Raw genomic sequence first — 25,815 nt, forward strand, 5'->3', positions numbered from 1 at the left:
TAATGCAAAGGACAACGTCAATGGGACACAGTGGCAGCCTACAGAATAGGAAAAGATTTTTACCTACTCCATATCTGATAGATGAATAATATCCAATATATATAAAGAACTCAAGAAACTAGCTATCAACAACAACAAAACAATCTAATTGAAAATTGAAATGCTGATTTAAACAGAGAATTCACAATGGACGAATCTCAAATGGACCGGAAACACTTAAGGGAATGTTCAACATTCTTAGCTACCAGGAAAATGCAAATCAAAACTACTTTGAGGTTCCATCTTAACAACTGTCAGAATGGCTAAAATCAATAACACAAATGACAGTTCATGCTGGTGAGGATGTAAGCAAGGGTAACACTCCTTCATGGCTGGTGGGAGTCCAAACAGCCACTGTGGAAATCTCTATATGGTGGTTGCTCAGAAAATTGGGAATCAGTCTACCTCAAGATCTGACTATCCTTTCTTGGGTATATACCAAAAAGACACTCTATCTTACACAATACACTTGCTTAACTATATTCATTACAGCTTTATAAATAATAGCCAGAAACTGGGAACAAACTAGATGTCCCTCAACAGAAGAACGAATATAAAAAAGTGATACATTTACACAATGCATTATTACTCAGCTTTGAAAAAAGAACACATCCTGAATTTTGTATGCAAATGGATGGCATACACACACACACACACACACACACACACACACACACTCACACAGAGTCTCTGGTATATTTATATTTTTCTGTTAGTCAAAATGTTAATCCAGATACTGCTGTGCAGCTATCTGGCAGTTGTATATTGGACGAGAGGTTGATATTATCTTAACGGGAACTTCCAGGTAGGTCAGATCTAAGTACTTGAGTACTTAGATATACAGGTGTGAGTTTGTGTGTGCATGTGTGTGTGTATTCTGAGTGAGGTATCCCAGACCCAGAAAGACAAATATGCTGTGTGTTCACTTATAAGTGGGTATTAGCTGTTAAGTAAATGATAATCAAGGACAATTCCTACATCTAGGCAGGTTAGGTAAAGAAAAGGGCTCTAGGGGGTAGGGAAACTTTTATCTCCCTGGGAGGGGAAAGGCAGGTGGACTGGGGGCTGGTGGGGAATGGGAGCAGCAGGAAGCAAGTGTGGGTGAGATGGGATGGAGGAAGAAAGTGATGGGAAAGACAGCAGGAATGGGGGGGGGCACATTTGCAGGGAAGTATGGGAACCCAGTGCAATCGAAATTCCTGGAATCTACAAGGGTGACCCTAGTAAGGACTGTTGGTATTGGGGATATGGAGTGTGAACTGGCCATCTCTTATAGCCAGGAAAGGCTCCCAGTGGTGGGTTTGGATTGCATTCAACTGAGTTGTTGGCTGAGGTGGTCCTGTGGAGATCCCCAGAACCCAGGCACATACTAGCTTGCCTTAAACCAACAGCCTGGACCCCATTGCCAAGGACAACTACATACAATGTGGAGAGGTTAAGCTTGTGCCTGAATGGATCCTTACCCTTAAGCTCTAGTCTCTTTGTTGTGGGAAAGAACCCTGCAGGCTACCTGAAATGTGAACTCCAACCTAGGTACAAAATCTTTGCGCTAAAATCTGTCCTGCCTGCAGGATGTGCTGGGCCAGTTGTGGTACAGAACTTGTAGGTGTATCCTACCAATGTCTGATTTAACTCGAGGCCCATCCATGAGAGGTAGCCCATGAGAGGAAGGAATTTTTAGTGCTTTTTTCTAACTGGATATCCTAATGACGTCTTTTTTGAGGTGTCAAGTTGTACTTTATTGAAAAATGTTTTGTTATATTGTATTATTTTCATCCATCACACATACGTGTGTATTTCAGACACACAGCCATAGATGCTCATACTTTAGCTGTGTGTACTACAAGAAACAGGATTTTGAGAATAACCTAAAGTAACCCTAAATTTCACTTTTCTTTTGAATATCATTGAGAAAATATGTGAACGATTGTCAGTTGCTATTGATTTATTTCAGTTGTACTTCTCATCACTTTGTCAAAAGAATTTGACATTTAACAAGACAATGAAACATGGTCTTAAGTGGTCGTTTTGTTTAATTTAGTTTTGGAAACCAGAAGTCAACAAAACTTCTGACATTGCTTTCTGTGTCTTTTTACATGTTGACATTCACAGCCCAATACAGCCTATGTGGTACTGATTCTTAGCTGATGACAAGAAGGGACCAAGCATCCAGGTTAAAAGATTGCTTTAAGAAAGAATACTGTTAACCACCAGCTTGAGTATGCAGAACGCCAAGTGAAAATCACCCAAGGGCTAATGATTTGTCTGATCAGCGCAGAGAGGCATGTTGACCTAAATGTAGGACTTAATAGGAGAACACATTTTTTTTTTTTTTTTTTGGTTCATCATTGACTGTGTAGACGGAGTCAGTTAATTCCCTACTTTCATATAAATGTTGCTCTGTGCAGTAGCTGGGAGAAGGAAATGGCCACTGTGAGAGGGCCAGATGCCACACTGAGAAAATAGCCTTACCTCCTGGGTAATACTGGAAGAGCCCAGCAGACTGGTAACGTCTGTTTAAGACCAGTGCTTTTAAAATGAGGAAGGCCATCTCTTGTTGTAGTGCCTTGTTCACCGAACGGCCTGAAAACTGGGGCCTACACACTTAGGGGCGTTAGAAGGTTGGCTCCAGAGAGATTTGCAGAGTTACACCTGTAAGTCAAAGGCATGGCTCACGAAGCAGCTTTCAAAGTTGAAAGAGTGCTAATAACTTTCCAAAATGAGAAATACTCTAATTTCTAAATGCCCATTGAGTCACCAGTTTATCTCACAGATGGAAGGAAGAGTCTATCCTATAAACATATTGTTTGGCCACAATAACTTTGTGGGGTTTCTTTTTTTAATATTTTCCTTCTAGCATGTACAGCATGAAACTAAGTATGAGAACTTGAGTGTTGCATGAATCGTTTGAAATTTAGCATCCTCGACTTATTTTAACTTTTCATTGAATACTAGTTAGAAACTGAGTTTTTCCCCACTCCCTCTTTCAAACTCTATTTAGGTCTTTACTCTTGAAAGTATTTGTAGGTTGTGCAGAACTATTTCTTCAGTTAACTATAGTCAAGACCCATGAAAGGATGACGGAGATGAAGTGTTACCCTTTTTTAACACTGCAACCTTGTGTTAATATCAAATGGACATACCTGGGGTGAGTTTCTGTGGCTATGAGTAGACATCATGACTAAGGCAACCTATAAAAATTATCTAATTGGGGGCTTGCTTATGGTTTCACAGAGTGAATACAGTCTATGACCATGGTCACAGGGACTGCGGCAACAGGCAGGTTGTCATGGTACTGGAGCAGTAGCTGAAGACTTACATATTGAGACAAAGACCATGAGGCAGAACAAGAGAGTGAAGGAGAGCTAACGGGAAACAGGTGGTCTTTTGAGAGCGTGCCCAAGGGACACATCTCCTCCAGCAAGGCCTCACATTCTAATCCTTCCCAAATAGTTCCATCAACTAGAAACCAAGGATTCAAATATGTAGCCTCTGGGAGCTATTCTTATGCAAATCTCCACCGGCTAGGAACCTCAGTGACATGAGCTCTGCTTTCAGGGTACTCCTCTAGATTGGCCCAGTCCTGCTGTCTTAGTCTGTCCCGTGTATTTGGCTTTATTTGCAATGACCCTTCAAGTATTGTCTTCTACAAGACATAGCTCTCAGGCAAGGTATTAGCACTATAACAAATGTCCATCATGCAGGGCCAGTCCTAGCTGCAGGGTCTGTATAATAGTGTTAGACTACCTGAAATCATTTGCTCTGCTGTGAAAGAAGAGTACTTACTTGTTTGTTTATTCAGCTGATGTCTGTGCAATTTCTGTTGTGCCAGGAATTGAGGCGGCCAATAAAGACAGCTGGTGCCATGTAGGATGTCATTGTCTATGCAAATAGCTGTCACAGCACTCTTCTGAGCCCCACACTTTTAAACAGCAGACAGGGCTTTGCTTTGTGAACTATGAAGTACCATACAAATTCAAGAGGTTCTGACAGCCAAAGGCAGTGAGTTAAGGTGGAGAGATGAAACTGCAAGCATTTATTAGGTTGAATATAAGAAGAAAATAAAAGATAAGGGAAGTCAGCCCTTGATTATGCTCAGTCTGGCTAAAGTTTATGATTATCAATGCCCTTTGATTCTCCTTCTCCTTCCAACCACCAACTATTGAATATTTCTCTGCTCATTAACACCTGTCTAGGAGTGGGAAGGTGAAATGTTAATCAGGCAATTTAGCTAATTGTTAGCTGCTGCTAGAAGGATTTCCCCCCCCCCCCTTCTTCTTACAAATTCAGATAGGAAAATGCTGCAATCTTTTTCTAAAATGTTAGCGGTGGATTTCTAAACTTTAGTCACTTCTTTCTTTCACTGAAGAGATGAATTCAAATATTTTGTTTTCAGTAAGGTGTTGGAATAAAACCCTGAGATATTGTGCTTCTCACTGTTCTGTTTTAATGTCATATTACATACTTCTTATGGACTAGTATTTAGAAAATATTAATTCCCTGCAGCATGACTACGTCTTGGAAGAATGGTCAGGATTTAATAATTTCAGTTTTAAATGCAGCTCTATGTAAACGCACTTGCCCACAAGATTTGAAACAACAAGAAACCAACACAAAAAAAATTACTGAAGCCTGCCCTCCCTTCTGCCTGCGGTAGACATTACATGACCCTCCCCTAGCCAAATAAGGGAGAGAGGAATGTTCTGGGTATTAGAGGCACTAAGAATAAATCTGAGCTATCTCGGATAAGATTACTTTCAACTCTTTATTTCATGTTTTTTGATACAGACCCCTGATATGTAATTATCTCAGAGACAGTGCGGGGGCTTAGACAGTACTTTCCAGATACTGCGGCTTCTTCTTCCCCTTTTATTTATTAATTTACTTACTTATTTTTGCCTGTCTCTTTAGGGCTTAAGAGTCAGTGTGTGTGTGTGTGTGTGTGTGTGTGTGTGTTCCTCCAGAGTGCCAAATTAAAAAAAAAAAAGTGCTGAAGAGTCCTAGGGAGATGAGGCTATTTTTGTTTGAAGCTGATACTTCTAGCTGAGCCACAAGTACTGCTTGGAAAGGGCTTAGGTTGTTTCCAGGGGGAGAACTCTGCAGAGAAGAGGCAAAGTTCAACAGGACCACAAAAAACAGCTTAAACAGCCAGGAAAAGGAAGAGCCCTCACTTTTAACCCTCTACTAGAGTTCTCGAATCCTAAGGTATTTGCAAAGTGTCAGCTGCCTGGAAATTTTCACCTGATTGATTTCTGCATCCACCATGACTGAGATCACAGCTGAAGGTACTGTTGCATGGGGACATTATGTAAATTGACAGCCACAGGGACTCTCCAAAGGGTTGTTTTTAGGGAGTACTCTAGGTCTCTGAGTCTGCACAGGATCTGCGAAATGAAATTGGAAGCTGAGAGCTTGCCAGACATGTATGTTTTGGGTGTAAGAAGAGGTTTCCCCAGCATTTTGCATGCGGAAACTGTTCTCTGCTATGCTAGAGGCCCCACGGCTTTCTCTGCCCTCACCCACACCTCTATAAATAGCTATGGTTATGAACACGATGGCTGATTTCTTATTAAGCAAAAATTATAAGACATGTGAGAATGGGGGTGACAGAAATCAAAATATTATATGTAAGATTTCAATTTAGAAATATGATCCAGAGCACTTTTTCTTTATAGTGTTTAAAACTCGAATTCTTAAATGTCTTCCCTTTTCTAGCTAGAGGATACAGACTGCTTGTGTGTGTCTTACATAGAAGAGCTGCAAAGAGTCCTACTCCTACTCATTGTACTATTTAGTACTATATACTATATACTATATACCCAAAGACAAAGCTAGACATTTCATAAAGTCAGGCCAATCCAACTTTAAAAATAAAGCATTTAATTTTTAGAATTGTAGTTATTTCACGAACTCATGTCCTCTTCTCTATAAATAGTGAATTATATAAATATAGTGAATTTACATAAAAATAAATATTTTCTATTTCATCTCTTATAATAATGATATACATACACCAAAAGATACATTTTTTTCATTATATTGCCACGGTAGCAAAACAATTTAAACACACACACACACACACACACACACACACACACACACTTCTTACTAATAATTGAATCCTGTAAAAATAATATAACCTGGTTCTAGTTGAGGTAAAACTTTGGGGGTAGGACCGAATTCTCTCTGGCAGCTGTAAGAAAACAAGACAGGTGGTACTTTTGAGAATTTCTAAGTCAAATGCCATTTTGTTTTAACCAGACCGTAAAATAGAAATCTGTGAATTTTGTCTTTCTGGTGGGTGTTAATCTACATACCGAAAGTAAATTCCCCTGCAGATTTAGACAATATCTGTGAGGGGGAAAAAAGAGAAATGCCCTGCTTGTATCACCTATAAGGATAGCAGGCACCCTACATAATAACTGATTACTGAGGGATTTCCACTTATTAGGTGTTCTGTTTAGAATTATATGCATATTTCCTTTCTGAGACTTCATACAGTTCAAGTAATAGCACTTCGATCTCTATTTCACACACAAAAAAAACCTGTTACTCAGATATTCCATGACCTGCTCATTACCACGTTGTAGCCAAGATTTGGTGTCAGCCCCAGCCGGCCTGTGTTTCCCGTTTCTGTCAGAGGATATCAGATTTACCGTCTTCCAGTTATAGTTCAGAATTTGCTAACTGAATATAAATAGTATTTTTTTCCTATTCCTTGTACATTCTGTGTCATGTGGCCTTCATGTTCGTCTTGAAAAGATCTGTCTATAAAAATGTCTTGCTTATTCCTGCACAAGTTATTAAGAAACCCCTGAGCATTTCTGCCCCTCTTTGCTAGGAGCCTGGACTTCCGCTGAGTCCTGATATCAACTGGCCAATCACACTCCTTGATTACAGAGCATGCGCTGTACGCATTTGCACTTGGTCCCTAGCACTTTCGATGAGAGGATTGTTGTTTAGAAATACAATTATTTGGATCTGTAGGGAGTTGAACGGCATTGTAGAGCCTCTGCGGTGGGACTCACAAAAAGCAACTGAGTAAATCTAAGTTGAGTATGTGAGCACAGCATATAATTTCTGGGTAATGATCATTTCCCATGGTTTGGTCTTCAGAGCTGGTAGGGTCTGTATTATTTGATAGTAAGTGATGTACTTATTTTTTTCTGCAGTGATCTTTTTATTTCTCAAGAGAAACTTAGATTGCCAACCCAATGAATTTCTCTTCCCTGTAGACAGTATCATGGCCAGTCTCCTTGATTTTCCAAAGGATTTTGCACTTTTCATTTTAGTTTGTGATTGTCACTGAGTGTCTTAGCTACAAATGCAATGCTAAGACCTTTTCTTTCTTTCTTTCTTTCTTTCTTTCTTTCTTTCTTTCTTTCTTTCTTTCTTTCTTTCTTTCTTTCTTTCTCTTTCCTTCTCTCTCATTTTCTTTCTTTCTCTCTCCTTTTTCTTTCTTTCTTTTTTCTTTCTCTCTTTCTTTCTCTTTATTTACTCTTTCATTAAAAAGGTATTTTTGTAAAGGTCTTGTTTTTGGTTGTTTTCTCAGCCTTACGTTGTCTTTTCTTTCATCTACTATATTTTCATAATAACCACTTTTGGCCAAATTACTGAAGTACAAGTATTGCTTTAGTAGCTTCATACCGTTTTTTTTTTTTTTCCTCATTAAATATGAAAAGCAAATTTGTATAGATCCAAACCAAGTAAGAACAAGGGTGATTAATTGGAAGCCTTGTATCACATTAACTCTTATGTCTCTTTCTTGACCTTTGCCAATTAAGAAAGTTTAGAGGATGATACCCTGGCTTATTCACCTCTAGTCCATGCCACATTTACCAAACTTTACTGTATCATTCACATGTTTTTTTTCTATTGATGTGACAAGTTGAATAATTCATCCAATGGAAAAAAGAGAAACATGCTTGACATAGAACCGTGTTCTAGGCACAGAGCACTAGATAAAACCGAACCTCACGGGAATTTATGGAAACAACACCCTTTATTCCAGCCATGATAAAGATGGTAATACTAATGCAAACACAATAGATGTGTATATTCTGAAGCCTTAAGATATCAGACCTGTCAAATGCTCATTTAACCTTTTCAGAATTGAGACATTTTTTTTTAATTGCTATTTATACAGTATAAAGCTAAGGTTTAGGGAAGCTAAGAAACGTGCTAGGGTTAAGTAGGTTCTAGCTTTAATTCAGATCTAATGACAATGAAGCTGACTGTCTTCTCATCTTGTGAGACTCAGAGTTAGTTTGATATTGGGTGGCTATTTGGTGTCTACCCTAGGTCCATGCTACATCAAGGAGCTGACATTAGCCTCACACTGGAGCAGAATCAACTGGTGCTCAGGTCATAGGCTTTAAATAGGACTCTCCTCACTTTGCAGAAACCCAGAGATTCCCATCAAGTACCAGTGTGAGGTGCCCCTACGGGAATATTCAACCATCTTTTAAAATGTTCACTGAAGATTCAGTACTTCCAGAGAGAAGGTGGGAAGACTAGGAATGATTTCTCCTCAAGTTGTGTGGTCAGAAATTAGATCCCCCCCCACATCCCGAACTTAAAGGCAGCAGAAAGACAGAAAGACGAAAACCTAAAAAACATGAAAAAGCAAATCGTTCACAAAACCAATTGACCAATAAAATGGTAGCAAGAATTAACTCCTAAAGAGAGGGATTAAAATGTTGTGCCTACTTTTGGAACTCTTTTCCTTCTATTGGTTTGCCTTGGCTGGCTTCAATGTGATGGTTTTTGCTTTATCGTATTATACCTTATGTTGTCATATTTGGTTATTATCTTTTAGAAGTCTGTGCTTTTTCAATGAGAGTCAGAAAGGGAGTGGATCCCAAGGGAGAATTGAAGTATGGAGAAAGTAGGAGAAGTTTAAAAAGGAGAAGCTGTAATCAGGATATATTTTATGACAACACTACTTTTAATAAGTGAAAACATTTTTTTTAAAGACAAAAAAAAAAGAAAAGTGAAAAAGGGCAGGAAGGAAGACAATAAAACAGCATCAAATATGTGGTAAGTATAAGAATGGAAAAGAGTCATAGCTGAGGCTATATGAACCATTGTAGTACAGAAAAATAAAGATACTAAGATGAAGAAGACATTAAAACAAGGATTAATCTATTACTGTGGGTGCCATTAGTGGACTATGAGTCAGGCAATCTAAAAAATAAATAAGTTTCTTTTTTTATTTTTTAAGAAGCTGGGCTTAGTAGTCCATGCCTGAAATTCCAGCATTCAGGAAGGCAGAACAAGTAGACTTTTTAGTTCAAGGCCAGCCTGGTCTACAAGGCAAGGCCAGGACAGCCAAGGCTACATAGAGAAACCCTGCCTTAAAAAAAAAAAAAAAAAAAAAACAAAAAACAAAAAACAAAATTAGTAAGTAAAAAATACATTCTGGTGGGATTGGGATTATTGGTTATTTGACAAACTCTAGCTGTTAGATGAAACTAAGGAACTGTTCTTTTGTGCCAAGTGAGATGTCCACATTGAGTAAATGACTTTAAACTCTTATTATTTAGAAATGCAGTATACATTATATGTGGACGATGTGATTTAATATTTGTAGTTCCAAACAATATTCTATGGATTGTAAATGTGGATGTGTTAAAACCGAATGTGTACTGAATGCTCTATGGGATGAAATGTATCTCCCATGTTCTAATTCTGTGAATATTTAATTATTTCCAAAATAAGGGACTTGTACAAATAGTTAATGTGTTTTGTAATATAATTAATTTTTAATAGACGTTTACTTCCTCTTCTAGGGAAACTGAAACAGAGAAGGAGAAAGACTTGGTTCAACAGGCTAAGATATATTGGATGGCCCCAATCTTTCTTAAGGAATGAAGGCTGAGCACTTTGAGAGAGGGTAGGGCATATCTATTTATAGCTAGCTAGCTATGGGGAAGTTATAGTTGGTTTTAGTGGTTTAAGTAGGATAGGTTGTTTATATACCCAGGTATATTGTTTCTGCAGTGGAGCAAAACAGTCAGGCTGGGGCTGTCATTCTTTATGGCCACAGGATATTTTCCAGCATAGCTTGTCTCAATTCCTCACCACCCAAGGGGATTTACCCAACATCTCCGAAGTCAAGAGGTCAGTGAATCCACCAAATTTAAAGTAAAGCTGTCCTTTCGTTTGATTTCTCTGTAACAAATGCAAACTTAAATATAAATCTATTAGACACAGGGCGTTATTTTTCTAACAACAGGTGAGGACATAATAATTTAATTATATTCATTATTAAATGGGTGTCTGGAAGTTACCTTCATCCCATTTATCAAAATAATAAGTGACATTAATTATTGACATTAATTTGAAAAAGTTATCTTTTGATGTTTTTTTTTGTAGAAAAACCCTAGCAACGCAAAAAATCCTTTCTAAAAAGTGTTGTACAGTGGATCTCTTAAAAAACCAAACAAAACCAGAAAATCACATTCATACATATAAAGCTCGTGAATGAAAATCTTTTAAAATATCACCAAGCAATAAAATACAGGAGTGACATAAAGCCAATCTGTCTAAATTGTTAGCAAATTTGGTTTATGCTCTTTTTTTAATTGAAAAAGAACGCTTTATGCAAATTGCAAAATCTATGGTGAAAATGAGCAAAACTCTTGTCCTTGTATCACCAGCCCGAGCCTTTCTTGTATTTATTGCTACTCTTAATAATGCTAACTACCCCTCACTAGTTAGGCACATAGTTTTTTATGGAAAATATTCTATCAGTGTAACTGCGTCTTAAGCTCTCCCTATTTATTTTTGGTCACCATTGTGATTATAGTTTTGAATTATGCCCCCTTGTCAATGTGGAAACGAATAGAAGCTATTTAGCTGTTGTTTAAGAATAAAAGTTTAGACATCCCTAGAAACTCAAAGTTTCTAATGTTGTTCACATTAATGCTTAATCAGTTAATGGTGTTTACTATGAGACAGCACACAAGCAAGTTTAACATAGTGTATGTCAGTGGTTCTCAACCTTCCTAATGCTGTGACCTTGGAACATAGTTCTTCATGTTATGGTGACCACTGAAAATAAAATTATTTTCGTTGCTACTTCATAACTATAATTTTGTTACTATTATGAATCGTAATGTAAATATCTGATACACAGGATATCTGATAGGCAAGCCCTGTGGGTTGAGAAGTGCTGGTCTATGATGACCTGTGGATTAGCTACATCAGTTTCAATGGGATTAATTAATTAATTAATTCAATGGGAATGCATTAATGGTTATCATTTTTCAGGTAAGCTTTTGGTGTTATACATAGTTTATTTAGAGCTTAATGGCAGTATGACATTATTATTATTCTCCTTTTTTTTTTTTCCTTTGAATAAAGAAAAAATCCTTTGGGGAAAAAATCAACAAAAATGCATATTGTCTAACATAGCACATTTTAAAAGAACACTTTAGAGACAAATCTTTAACTGATATCACAAAACAATCTGAAGTTTCAAATTTGTTCCCCGACTTCAAGTTTTAGGAAAATCCATTTAAGCTGAGTTTCCTTTGCTCTTCCTGGTTACCCCTGCTTTGGTTACAATGATTGACATTCAGTTTCTGATAGGAAGGGCTTAGCCGCATTGCCCCAAGTGAGGGTTAAGCAGAGATAGGTGAAGTTGCTGGTACAGAAAGATAGTAATTTCCGTCTTCAAAGGAAGCTAAGATGAGTTCCTTGGCAAGTGCATGATGGATGAAGTCCTGTCCCCAGGATCTGAGCTGTTCTCTGTAAACATCAAACATCTCCACATCTCTCTGCCTGAAGTCAGGCTGCCAGAGACAGAGAATTTACAGTTTTGAGACTCTTTGGTGTGTAAATGAGCTGTTTCCTCAATAGCTGCGGAGCCCATCTCATAATGTACTTTAAGTATTACATTTATATACGTAGAGACTAAATACCATGGCAATTAAATACTAACTTGTTATCTGTTACAGGACTGTTGGAGTCACAATCTTTTAATTCATGAGAACAATAACAGTTTTTATCCAGCAACCCACTATTGTCAGGAGAAACCTGCTTTTATTCAGACAGCAGGAGACTAGAACCCATCTCTACAATTTTTGTCTTTGGTGCTTCCTCAATAGCAACCATCTCCTCTCTCTGACATTTGTTTCTGACCATGATTATTATTTAACGCACACAGTTGTCTGGGGGAACAGGAGTACATTACGTCATCTGTAAATGCCTGCAGTTTGGTGAACTGCCAGTCTTGTGAACTGGTAGAAAAACAAAGTCCCTTCATCCAAGATACAACAAAACTTTAGTCTGCAGCATTTTTAATGGGGATCCAGAATTATAGAGCAATATGCCATGTCACAGGCTCACTTGCACGCAAACTTTTAGTACCAATTTAAAAAAATATCTAGCTGAACACTACACAATAGCTTGATAACAGAGACAGAAATATGATTAATAAAAGGTCTTTGCCTCTAATACACAGACGGTTGAAATGAAGCAAACTGAGCAAGAATAATGTTGAAAATGAGAAAATGAGACTGGATAGTTTTAAACACCTATGATTCAAATTCAGAATAACTGATGATGTGATTTTGCTGAATGAGGTAATAGTTCTAACATCAGTGAGCACACATGGCTTCCTGACAACTGTGCGATAAGTAAAGGATGCCCTATTCTTGACATTGATCATTTGCATTGCCTATAATGTTGCTAGTTGCATTGCATATAATGTTGCTAGGAAGGTGGAATGATGGACTGACCAAAGAGTAAGTAAGTCAAGAACATCTTTTTAAAATTTATTATTTATTACAATTTATTCATTTTGTATCCCAGCTGTAGCACCTTCCCTCATCTCCTTCCAGTTCCAGCCTTCCTCCTTCTTCTCTCCCTATGCCCTTCTCCTAATTCACTGATAAGGGAGGTCCTCCTTCCCTACTATCTGACTATAGCCTATTAGGTGTCATCAGAATTGGCTGCATCCTCCTTTTCTTTGGCCTGGCAAGGCTTCCCTTCCAAGAGGAGGTGATCAAAGAACTGGCCACTGAGTCCATGTTAGAGACAACCCCTGCTTCCCTTACTAAGGAACTCATGTGCACACTGAGCTGCCTATGGACTACAGCTGAGCAGGTGTCTAGGTCCTTTCCACACATGGTCCTTAGTTGCCATATCAGTCTCTACAGGCCCCCAGGCCCAGATTTGCTGGTTCTGTTGATCTCCTAGTGGAGCTCCTGCCCCCTCCAAGTCTTTCTATCTCCCCCTTCTTCCATAAGATTCCCTGTACTTTGCCCAAAGTTTGGCTATGAGTCTCAGCATCTGCTTCAGTACCCAGCAACCACTTTGAAGATCAATCCAGTACTTTCCCAGAAAATTAGTAATAGTGATATATGACTAGATATATACTTAGGTATATATCCAAAAGATGTTCAACCATACAACAAGGACATTTGCTCAACTATGTTCATAGCATCTTTATTTGTAATAGCCAGAACTTGAAACAACCTAGATGTCCATCAATGGAGGAATGAATACAGAGACTGTGGTACATTTACACAATGGAATACTACTCAGCCATTAAAAACAAGGAAATCATGAAATTTGCAGACAAAAGATGGAACTACAAAAGACCAACCTGGTGAGGTAATCCAGAAGCTGAAAGAAACACATGGTATATACTCACTCATAAGTAGGTATTAGACATATAATATAGGATAAACATATACTAAAATCTATACTCCCAAAGAAGCTAAAAAACCTGGAAGACTCTAGGAAAGATGCTTAATTGTCATTCAGAAGGGCAAACAGTATAGACATTAGAAGCGGCAGAAGACAGGGAATGGGGCAGGAACCTACCACAGAAAGCCTGAAAGAGTCAAGAGCAGCTTTGACTCAAGCAGAAGTGAAGCAAAAAGAGGCAGGAGACAGATGAAAATCAGCAGCCTGTGGAGTGAAATACTGAAATATGTAAGGTCCAAAATTAGTCTAGCTAAGAGACAGATTTAAGTATTCTGCTATTGTTGCTGTTCTGGGGATCTCATATTCCCCACTTATTTTCACTAGTTGTTTATTATAATCTCTGTTTCCTGATTTTCCCTTCTGAGTCTTCTCCTGGTTTTATACATGTATTGCTGTTAATAATGCTCACATTAACCACTTTAAGCATAGTGGACATGTGCAGAACACCATATCCAACTCAGGAAGAGGTGATGAAATGAACGCACACCATCAGACAGATACTCCCTAAATTAGTTCCTTTGAGCTAAGAGAAAAAAGAACATCAGCTGTTGAACACAAGCAAAAATTCATGGCTTTTGCTGTAATACTAGGAGCATTGCTGCTTCAAGACGGCTCTATTGTCCAGATGTTCTCTGATGACATAGGACCCAGTACTGAAAATAATAATGCGATTCCCAGATTCCCAAGATTTTTAGGAAAGACAACTATCATAGAATAAGTAAGAGGCAGGGGTCAGAGGACAAGTAGAGGAAATTAATAGAGTAAAGTAATCAGTGTAGAACTTTCTAGAGATTTTCTTTGTTGTCATTGTGGGTTATACTTGAAATACTAGCTCTGATAATCGCCAGAAATTTGCCCAAATCTTCAATTAAGTAAATCAAGTTAATCCATTTTGAGCTGCTTTGCCACAATCTAGTTAAGCATGCTTAACTACTTGGTTTCTTTTTAGTTCCTCTGCTTGTTTAACACTTTGTATGTCCTGCATAGTGTGTTCATCAAAACCATCACCCAGGATATTTTCTTGATCTTGAGCGAAATGGGTTCTCCATGCTCCAGTCCTTTGGAACATAGTATCACATCTACCTGTCGCTATTTGTAGATAAATAAAGCTTTTTCCATTGAGAAGACATTCATTCAGCCAGATTTTTATTTTTGTACTTCTTTTGTAATTACTTTTGATAGTTCTTATTTTAAATCTGGAGATAAAATGCTACAGTATGAAGTATGCATACAAATGGTTCCTAATAAAGTATATGATTTAAATACCCAACAAAAATACAGGTAAGGTTATTAATTAAGAATGTGAAGTAGATTACATTATTTCTCACCAATCAAGTTAAAAATCAAACAACATTTTATACATTTTATATTAATTGGAAGGTTATGGATATAGATAAAAGAAAACATAAAGGATTGAATGTCATCCCCAGATCCTTGACATTCCAGGATAATTCCTTTAATTATGAGTTGATGTTTTTCATTGAATTAATACCTTGTTCATGAGTTTTTATGTACAGCTAGAGGAGACACCCTTTCATTGGCAACTGGAGCAAGGATATTTGTCACAAGATATTCTGTCAAGGTTTCAGGACAATGAATGCACAGCCATAAACTTCGCCATAAATTTGACTTAACAGAAGTCCTTTTAAATGGTGCTTCTCAACCTTCCTAATGCTATGACTCTTTAGTATAGTTCCTCATGTTGTGGTGACCCCCAACATAAAATTATTTTTTTGCTACTTTATATCTGTAATTTTGCTCCTGTTCTGAATCGTAAGTTCTGTATTTTCTGCTGCTGCTTGTGGTGACCGCTATGAAGGGGCCATTGAATCTCAAGGGGGTTGCAACCTACAGGATGAGAACGGCTGTGTTTTTTTTTTTTTTTTTTTATGTACTTTGTATCCCAGCTGTAGCCCCCTCCCTCGTCCCCTCCCAAACTCACCTTTCCTCCCTCTTCTTCTCCTATGCTCCTCCCCCAGTCCACTGATTGGGAGTTCCTCCTACCCTTCCATCTGACCCTAGCCTATCAGGTCTCATCAGGACTGGCTGCATTGTCTTATTCTGTGGCCTGGAAAGACTGCTCCCTGCTCAAGGGGAGGTGATCAAAGCACAGGCCAATCAGTTCATGTCAGAGACAGTCCCTGTTCCCCTTACTAGCGAAACCACTTGGACACTGAGCTGCCATGGGCTATATCTATGCAAGGATTCTACGTTAATTCCATGCATGGTCCTTGATTGGAGTATCAGTCTCAGAAAAGACCCCTGTGCCCAGATTTTTTGGTTCTGTTGCTCTCCTTGTGGAGAACTGCTGTTTTAAAGGGATACTAATCTGTGTAGCTTTTAAGAATAACATGGGATGGAGACAAGCATAGTTCCTGATAGCTTTCAGGACACTTGGATCTCACTAAACTATAAAAATACCAAGCTTAACTTCTTCCATTTTGATACAAAAGACTGTTTTTAGGCCATTTCATAGGATTGGAATGTTGAGAACGCTATAGAATATAATCAAAATCAAAGTCATTTTACCAACACAGACACCTATTTCAAATATTAGAAAATCATTTGAGGTAGAATAAAATTTTCTTGAAATATAAATTTGTCTTCCTATATCTGCTACTGAAAATGTTATAGTACGAAGGAAGAACAAAAATGTTAACTTTAAAGAAATACAGGCAAAGAGATTTATAAGCTAAAGGGAATGACACATTTTTCTCCCTCGAGAAAAATCAGTGAAAGGTGATGGCTTACTTTCAGTGCCCTTGAGCTAATGAGTTGAGAGGTGATAGCATAATTTGAAGAGAAGCAGAGAAGGAAACAGCTGCGCTGGGTAAACAGGAAAAAAAAAAAAAGCTTTTCTGCAGAATTGCCTGTTATAGTTCTACAGAAGCTAACTAACACAGTTGAGGCAGGATAGACATTCCTGAACACAGTCTCCTTGTATTGTAGCCTGTTCAACCCTGCATGTCTGTCTAGTGAAGGTTTGGTGTTTCCCTGATACTTTGAAATATAACCACAATAAGGAATGCACACTAAAAACATGAAGAAACTCACTTAAATCAAGCTTTTAGGTAACACCACATTAGAGATAAAAACGCACTAACACGCAGGGGTAACAAAATTTGAAAATGGTGGTGATTGTTGACTAGTATTTTTCCACTTGGTTGCCAAGAACCTCTTTCCTGTTCATGGATTTTACCATATCCTAAATACCTTTCCGATCCTAGCAGGTGAGAGGAAAGGTTACATACATCTGTAGATTTACCATTAGAAAATCTTGACCTGTCACAGTATGTCATTGGTCCAAAGAAGAGTTTGAAGAAACATAGCTTGGTTTTGCTTTCACATCACTCTTGAGGGCTGCATAGAGGCCACTAAACTTCCTTTTGTGAGAACCCAGGGAGAATCAGCAGTTTCTGTTGATGATCACGGCGGTTCTTATATCTGTGTCCTCTGTGAGGTCTTCAGCAGCTTCTGTGCTCTTCTATACTGCATCAGGACCAAGCACAACTGACGCAGCCACATAAGGAGATGCAGGTTACGAGGGAGTTACCATTTCAAGTGCTCAGCAGTCCTGCTCTTAGGGATAGCTGCTGCTGGCTGTGTGGAGGAATTCCGGAACACTGGGGGCTGGATTACTAGCACAGTATAACTCTGGTCAGTGCTGTTTAAAAACAAAACCCAGACAACCTTTAACAAGTAGTATGTAAGCACTCTTAACAGGTGTCACTTACTTCAAAACAACTTCTTTAGTCTGCCCCAAAGTTAAAATTAGTAATTAGACACTCATTATTATTAACATTACTGTCAAACCACGGTACCCTTCATTTTCCTCGGCTTTGCCCAAGTATTTTCTCAATTCTAGTCTCTGCTACCTATCCTCTGACTCCTCTAAAATGACCTAATACAAATAGGAAAGCGTGTGTGCACATATTTTGCATGTTTGCACCGTAGATCAGTGGGCATAGATCAGCATGTCTTGTGAAGCCTAGAGACTAGACAGAGCATTCCTGTTTCAGCTTCTTTCTTTTACGTTTGGCCTCTTCTCAATAACTGCACTGCTTTTTTCTGAAAAAAAAAAAAAACAAAACAAAACAAAAAAAAACAGAAACAGAAACAAAAACACTTCTGTGAGCTTTGGATATATAGTATATTAAATCATCATCCAAATATAATGAAAACATAATGAAGTATTTTTTCATTCACATCTATATAAAAATCTTAAAGACAGAAAAGGCACTTTCTCATAAGTTTAGAGCTGAAAGAAATATTATTCAGTGTAGCTTTATCTGTTTCTTAATTTAAATTAAATGTATTTTAAAGTGATGCACCACATACAATGCTCATATTAATGGTATACAAGGAATTATTTAAAGACACATATAACTGTTAAGTATATACCTCATGATTTATTTTTTGTTCGTGGCCAAATATTCAAGACCCTATTTTAATTCATTTGTGAAAGATATAGGCACTGACATTTACATTAATCAAATATATTTCCATATTATTCAGTAAACAGTGTTGAGCTTGATACCCACGTAGCCAGTAGCTCTGTCAGGAAGCTATTTCTAGCACATATGAAATTTTATTTTTAGGTGTCTGACTACACATTAGCTCTCACCTTAGGGCCACTGGCTCTGTTTCTTTAACCCTCTATTAACTGAATGCTGGTAGTCAGAGTCACGCATTTTGTGTGTGGTTATAGTCTCACTCTTCTTGCTGATCAGTGTTCTACTGTACAAACACATTTCTTTCCTTTTATACCTTTAGTTTCCCATGATTTTTTTTGTCAATATATATTTATTTCTTAGCAGTTTATCCTATGATAAAGAGGTGCATTCAGCAGAAAAAAGAAAAAAAAAGACACTTCAAGCACTCGAATCAGGTGGTAGCCTGTATACTGTCATTTAAATCTTAAAAAAAAAAATTAAAACAAAAACAAAAAAATCCTGGTAAAAGGTGATTTGGGTACTATCTACTAGAAATGCCTCAGTTGAATTTTCAGGGGAAAAAAATAACCTATTCCTGTGGTATATACAAAAATGGATACTTGGAGAAACATGGCGAGAACTATGTAATACAAAGAACTTCTCAGAGATAAAGAATGAATCCTTTTAATAATGACTCCTGACAGACACTGTATGAAGCAATGTAACAATTGCCCTGTAAAAGATAGCATAAAATGAGATAGATCAATCAACAAACATTTAATTGGAGCCATGTTTATCATTGACCAGCATTGTGCTTGAAGATGGGCTACCAGCAATGAGGAGACAATGCCTAATAAGGGCCTTCCTGCTGCTTTCGGAATACACTTGTCTGAGCATGGAAATGTTCATTCTCTTGGTTTCTGTGCTTGCCGCCCTTTCTAGCTGGTGACTGTAGCCAGGCACTTCATATTTTATTTTTCTTACTTGATCTACCCACTAATTTTTAACTATACTTCAGAGCTATTTATTACAATATGACCTTTGATTATAATGTGAGCCTCATTCACTTCAGGCAAGAGCCTACACAGCCTGCACCAACTTTCTAATCAATGAGTCTTCTAGAAACATAATACTCTAGTTCCCAGCTAATTTATTCTGGGTAACTCTTTAAAAGATAAGAAAGACATAGTAGCCTGAAATGCTAACAAGTGTAACAGTTTATTTTGCTGAGAAATCTGAAGCTTTTTAGTTAGGTGACCAAGTTTCAGAAAGTAACCGGTGCGTTATGTAAGCACCTATGCAACCTTCTGCCTCCCCCATCATGTACCATGAAAATACAATCTATAATTCTCTGTCACCCAACACTAATGGCAACTTGATCTTTAAAAACCAACCTGTTTGAGGTGAGATCAATGTGATGCCAGACAACACCAATACAAGTTTTATTAGTCTTTAACTTCATCATTGCTCTATCTCCACATTCACACCTTTGTCTACATTGAAGGAAAGCCAAGTGTTGTAATAGCATGTCCTACTTATTAGAGTTATCCAATTGAATAAGAGAACCAAGAAGAGAAGATGGGGGAAGATCTAATTGCTATGATCAATACATTTTCTGTAACAGATTATTTAAGACGTCTAAAATATATCACATATAAGGGTTATGGATTTTAGACAACACTTTATTTCCCTGGATGCTTTTAGATATGAATTTACAGAGAACAGTACTTAATTTGTCTATTGATGGAGAATATAGTAAGAACACTTGGTTTGGTATAGGAATATTTGCTACCTGAAATGTACTTACCCACATTGCCAGAATGTTAGAACATTTTGCTTCAGTTGGCCAAAGGCCTTGTAAAAATGAGGCTAGGTGAAAGACTTACTGGAGAGTAACCTTGTATTGTGGGTGAACCCAGCCTAAATCACAAGCCTATTGGAGTGGCTAATCTTTCCTGTCAGAAGGAGATGCAATTCCATGACTCATCTAGCCACCAAAGGCTTTGAATATAGCAGAAGAGATCAGGAACAAAGGGGAATGAGAAACTATAGAAAGGCCTCCAGAAATAAAGAAATATACTACTTATATTTGGTTCATGTTAACCTACAGCTGGTACAAAGTTTCAGAAGATAACATGTTACCATGGACAGATGAATTGCCAGTTTTCTTTCTATAAAATGCTTTTTGAATATATATTTAAAATTTTGTCAATAGTTTATAATTAAGTACAATGTAAAATATGTTATCATTTTAAGTTAATCAACATAATTACATAAAATACACTAAATATATAATTGTATGATTAAATCAAGTTCATAAATTTGCCCATCACATCAAATAGCTAAAAGCATTCAGTATTAATAATTCAAGTTACTTTCAGCAATTTTGAAGTATATAATTCTATATTATTATTATTATTAACTGTCTCCCCGGTGCTCTGAAGTAGGCCCCCAAGCAACATAAGAAAGCAAACAATTCCTCCTATGGCGACAGTTTCAGCAGCTTTTTGACCATTATCTTCCCAGCCCCCTGCACCCATCACCCTGTCATTGCCACTCCCTTCTCTGCTTCTGCGCTTTCTGCTGTTTTGAATCCTACATGCTAGCGAAAATATGTGCACCTGCCTGCTTTCAGCTAGCATGCTGAGAAAGCTGATATTTAAAGGAAATCCCCTTCTCAAGATCATGGGACTCATCGTTGAATATCTGATGATAAAGTCTTAATGGGGGGAGGTGTCTGCAGAAAGGTGTGTGTACTTTCGTTTAAGACATGGGGTTATCCAGTATCTAACAATGCTTGGTAATAATTAGTTGAGTCAGTTGCTTTACTCTCTGTGTGTGTGTGTGCGCTCTACTAACTGATTTTTTCAACACTTATAACAAGCAGATTGTAGCCTATACACATTTATTATTCCTTCTTTAGCCTGAAATCCATTTAACTTAATGGGCATTTCTGAAATACATACTGAACCCTGTTCTATAACAAATGACACACAATAGGTGATGCATACTGCTCACCCCACCTACAATATTATAACGTGTTTTTAGATGGCTCCTACTTCTCAGGCCAGGACACTTTGTCCTTCTTTCAAGTGAGCATTCCTCATTTCCTGCAGCTTCCACATATCAGGAAGCTATGTGCAGTTTCCTTTTGAGAAAAGTCTAGTAGTTGAAAGCAGACTCTGGTGCAGTTAAAAAAAAATCAGGTCAGAGATGAATTCCATGGAACCCACAGTCATGTCAGCAAAATTTGATCTGTTTGAGGAAGGTGAGGGATGTGTGATCTCCCTGCTTGCTGTTAAACCCAAAATAAATATGCCTGTCTTTTATATTCAAACTCAGACACTATTTCTTGTAGGATTTCCAAACTATTCATGTATGAACTTCCTACAGATTTTCAACCTTTAACATAAGCTTCCATCTTCATCACCTTCCAAATAAGACTAAGAAGAGAGGAATGAAAAGATAATCTATGACACATGGTTACTTGTAATTGTTGATGTAATAAAAGTTAGACAATAAAATGTAGTTAAATAAAAATAAAGTTAAGTTTGAGAGAAAGCAAAAATTCCATTAATTTTATGTAGAAAACATTGGGTGTTTATGGCAGATCCTAGAGGTTTGTTGGTGAATATTAAAAGGATAATATAGAGTTTAAAAACAAGGAATAGAGCCGAAGTGCACATGACGAGAAATCATGTCCACATAGTACATATGTAAAAATCTACTCAGTAAGATGTCTGAGTGTATCTGAGGGACACACATAGAGCTGGTATATAATATGAAATGCAAAAAAAATAAACTTTATTTTTAATTTTAATAAATGCTGGGTTTCTGCACAAACAGTATTATAGGATGCATGATAAGAAAATATTTGATTTTATTTTTAATTTTGGAATTTCTGTCTTCTTTTTTTGGCAAAATCTCACTCTGTCATGCCTCCCTGCCTGGAACTCACTATGTAGAATAGGTTTTTCTGTAATTGACATCAATCTTTCTGCTCGTGCTTCTCAAATGCTGGGATAAAGATGCCCACTACCATGCACAGTTCATTAATTTTTTTAAGAATATGATTCAACATCCTACAAAACATAGTGATACTGATATATATGAAACACAGTTTTGCAAACATCTCATTTAAAATACAATAGTAGTTTTAGTTCTGAGGCTGGCAGTAATAGTTTTACTCTGGAATAACATTCTTCTTCCTCTACCCATATTATTCTTAGATTTGGTATTTTCATAGTATCCCAGATTTCCTGGCTGTTCTATGCATCAATGTTTTTTTTTGTTGTTTGTTTGTTTTGTTTTGTTTTTTACAATTTTAAATTTTCTTTGATTAAGGTGCCCATTTTTTTTATCTTTTCTTCAATATGTTGAGGTTCTCTGTTCGCTCATTTGTAGTCTGTTGTTCAGGCTTGCCTCTGAGTTTTCTGTTTGACTTTCTAAATTTTGTGTTTAAAATTTTATCTCAGTTTGTGTTTTCTGTATAAATACATATTCACTCTCATATCTTGAACTGTTTTCTTTGTGTGTGTGTGTGTGTGTGTGTGTGTGTGTGCGTGTGCGCGAGGGCACGCGCTGATCCGGAGTGTTTCTGAGTTCCACAGGTGTTACCAGTTGGGGTCCTGGTATAACTTGTTTCTAGATATTGGCGTCTTCCAGGAAGGAATGGGGATGGGCTAGATGAGTTGAGAGCAATGAGAGGGTCTATAAGAGGGAGGAAATCTGGGTCAGCCATGAGCATCTGTGCTTGTCCCAGGGAAAGAAAGTAGGGAGAAAGACAGGCACCTCCAGGTGATCTGCTTCAGGTCTGGGGATAAGCCTGGAGAACTGTAATGGGAGGGCAGAAATTAGAGTGAATATCACTTACCTGAATCTGTGGCTGGAACTGAAAGTGGGTTTCCAGGGAGAGTATACCTGATATGTTGGAGGTTAAGACAAAGGGATGGAGTGAGGGAGGAAGGCTGTAGAGAGAATATGTTTAGTCCCTGGAAGTTAGGGCAGAGAGGAAGGAGAAACCAAAACAGATAGTCTGTCACACAGGTGTGCATAAGTTTGAGGAATGGAAATTGGAGGATGAGAGGGTGAAGACCTCTTACCTATTTTCCTGACTGGTATGGCCAGCAGGTGTCCAGGGATAAAGTCTACCTTACAATTTTCAATCAAACTCTAAGTAAATGAGTATTTAGGAGTATAGACTTACTGATTTCTTAATAATGTTGATGACTTAGCAGCATGGAAAATGTTAAATTGTATTGAAATAAGATCTGCTTTTAGTGTAAACTTACAAGTGGGTTTGTTTATAAAAATCTGATATAATATCAGAATCACAAGTGTATTTTCAAATATAGATGTTGGTTAAACATTTGGCCTACACATTGGTACATGAAGAATGAGAGAAATACGTTTCACATTAAATTTGGACTATTAATCACAGAATGTTCCATTTTTCATGGGATCTAATACATCTTATTTTACTTTATATTATATTTAAATATTTTATTTTGATGGCAAAAAGGAAATTACATGATATTATAAATGAAACCATAGAAAAGTAGAATTGGAACAAGTTCAAGGTCATTACAAGAATTTTTATATTAAAATACAAAAGTTATTGAATAAAATTGTGTATCTTAAAAGCACTGTTTTTTTTTTCTTTCTGTCCCTAAACAAGAAGAAAATTAAACTACAAAAAAAAGTCAGAAAAAAAGAATATCTTTCTTATGGTTAAATATGTTCAATCTAAGGGTACCTTATCACTTTGCTTAGAAAGCTATTTGTGTTCAAAGTGTCTTCACCTAACTCTTTCCTTCAATAAAATTTCCTCCATTATTTTTGAACTTGAAAACAGCAGGGCATATTTTTTTTGTAGTGACCTAGAACACTAATCTTTAATCATTCTCAGATATTTTTTTAATGGAAAGAACAAAGACTGAAAAAATTGTTTCTAACAGCTGTCTAATTTTCCTTAAGTTTTTAGTCATATTCTTTGTATCTGCAAATTTCAAAGAATGTGATATTTTGAGACTATAAAGACGTAATATTTCAAGGATTTATAAAAGGTAAGATGAAGGTTATGGCTAGGAGAAACATCAGGATTAACTTTGTACATGTGGCCACTTGTGGTTTTTGAAACAGAATTGCTTAACTCAGGTTGGCTTTGAACTTGCTTTGCAGCTGGGGATGAACTTTGAACTCTTGCTCCTCCTGTCTGCACTTGCTATGTGTTAGGATTATAGCTCTGCACCACATACCTGCCTTGTGTTGTGTTACTGACTAAATGTCATCTCTGTAGATTAAAAAAGATACTCAGTAGATAAACTGTAAGGTTAGAAAGTCAATGGATAAAACTGTAGGCCCTGTAGTCACAATGGAATTTACCAGTATTAGCTTGTATCTTCTTGTAGTGTCTTTACCAACAACACAGAGTTATAACAAGAGTTCACACTGTATATAATTAAATCATCAACACTTGCTCAAACAATTTAGGCCAATGTAAATATTAATTGCTTTTTTTTTACGGTGATTAAACATTCAAAGCTGAAAAAAACTCATGGTTTTGCAAGTTATGTTTAAATATTAAGACCACCCATGTGTAAACAATAATGCAAAATTATTTGAATTTTATTTGCCCACTGGTAAAGATTGTAATGTTATCTGCTAGAAACTGAGGCACATTGGGTAGTTTCACTGTTCTCTCTCTTCACATCTCTATTTTAGTGTTGCTTTTATTCTATCTAGTTTAGTTTAATTTGCTTGGTTAGTCTAAAATTATTAGCATTTTTCACGTACAGGATTTGTCAACTATGGTGAAACTTACGTATGTTTGACTTTATTTTTCATTAACATTTTAATCTCATTGCATTATTTCTCAGTTATAAAATATTCAATAAGTTAATTCTTCCTTTTCATTCTAAGAACTAATACCTATAACTAAGTTAAACAAGTCTTTGCAAGGGTAGCTCAGCTTGAAGTGCCTTATCCCATCTTTCTCTTGCTTTGTATCAGCACTATAACCAGTTTATTAACTTTAGTAGAATACACATATCACCCAAGTTTCTTTCACTGAGAGAGTATAGTTTTGCTTTAGTTGCCTCTTCTACTTCACACTCTCAAATCTGCAGCGCATTCTCAAGTTCTGGTCCTCTTCCTTGGTGAATTAGACCTCAGATGTCCCATATTAGGTGAACTTAGTGCAGTTTGCCATTTTCTCAAATGCTAAAAATACATTATGGATAGGGACTCACCTGACCTCGCCCCAAGAAATATCCCACATTTAGATTAAAAGGAAGAGCTATTTGGCATTCTGGTCCTAAATAACCAGCTTTGCCCCAGATTATAGCCCAATTGTCAGTATTTGTGATTAAGTACATCATAAAACCTCAGAGCATGAATGCAAGTATGTCTCCTTCAGAGTTTTATCACAGTTGCAAAGTGTTCCTTCATATTGTTATTTAGTTGAGTGATTCTGTCTGACACTTAGTAGTTTGGATTCCCAACAACAGAACAAAAAAATCTCCTCACCCTTTTCATTGAAACAGCTACAAAGTACATAGCACATACCAAACAGTTGGTAAACCCAGAGCAAATAGCTATGTGTGGAATAAAAGTGAGCAGATCC

At 37.1% G+C, this 25,815-nt stretch overlaps 1 protein-coding gene across 1 annotated transcript in view; it reads left to right on the forward strand.

Moving 5' to 3' along the window:
• Positions 1-5,154: 5,154 nt before the first annotated feature.
• Trdn (triadin) overlaps positions 5,155-25,815 on the forward strand; it is a 350,576-nt gene continuing 329,915 nt past the window's right edge. Inside the window, exon 1 of the mRNA XM_055599238.1 lies at positions 5,155-5,324. Coding sequence (XP_055455213.1) covers positions 5,303-5,324 — 22 coding nt within the window. The 5' untranslated portion in view covers positions 5,155-5,302. The remainder of the gene's footprint in view (positions 5,325-25,815) is intronic.

The sequence above is a fragment of the Psammomys obesus genome, unplaced genomic scaffold, assembly GCF_907164565.1.
Source record: "Psammomys obesus unplaced genomic scaffold, mPsaObe1.curated_primary_1811, whole genome shotgun sequence".
Classification (NCBI taxonomy): domain Eukaryota; kingdom Metazoa; phylum Chordata; class Mammalia; order Rodentia; family Muridae; genus Psammomys; species Psammomys obesus.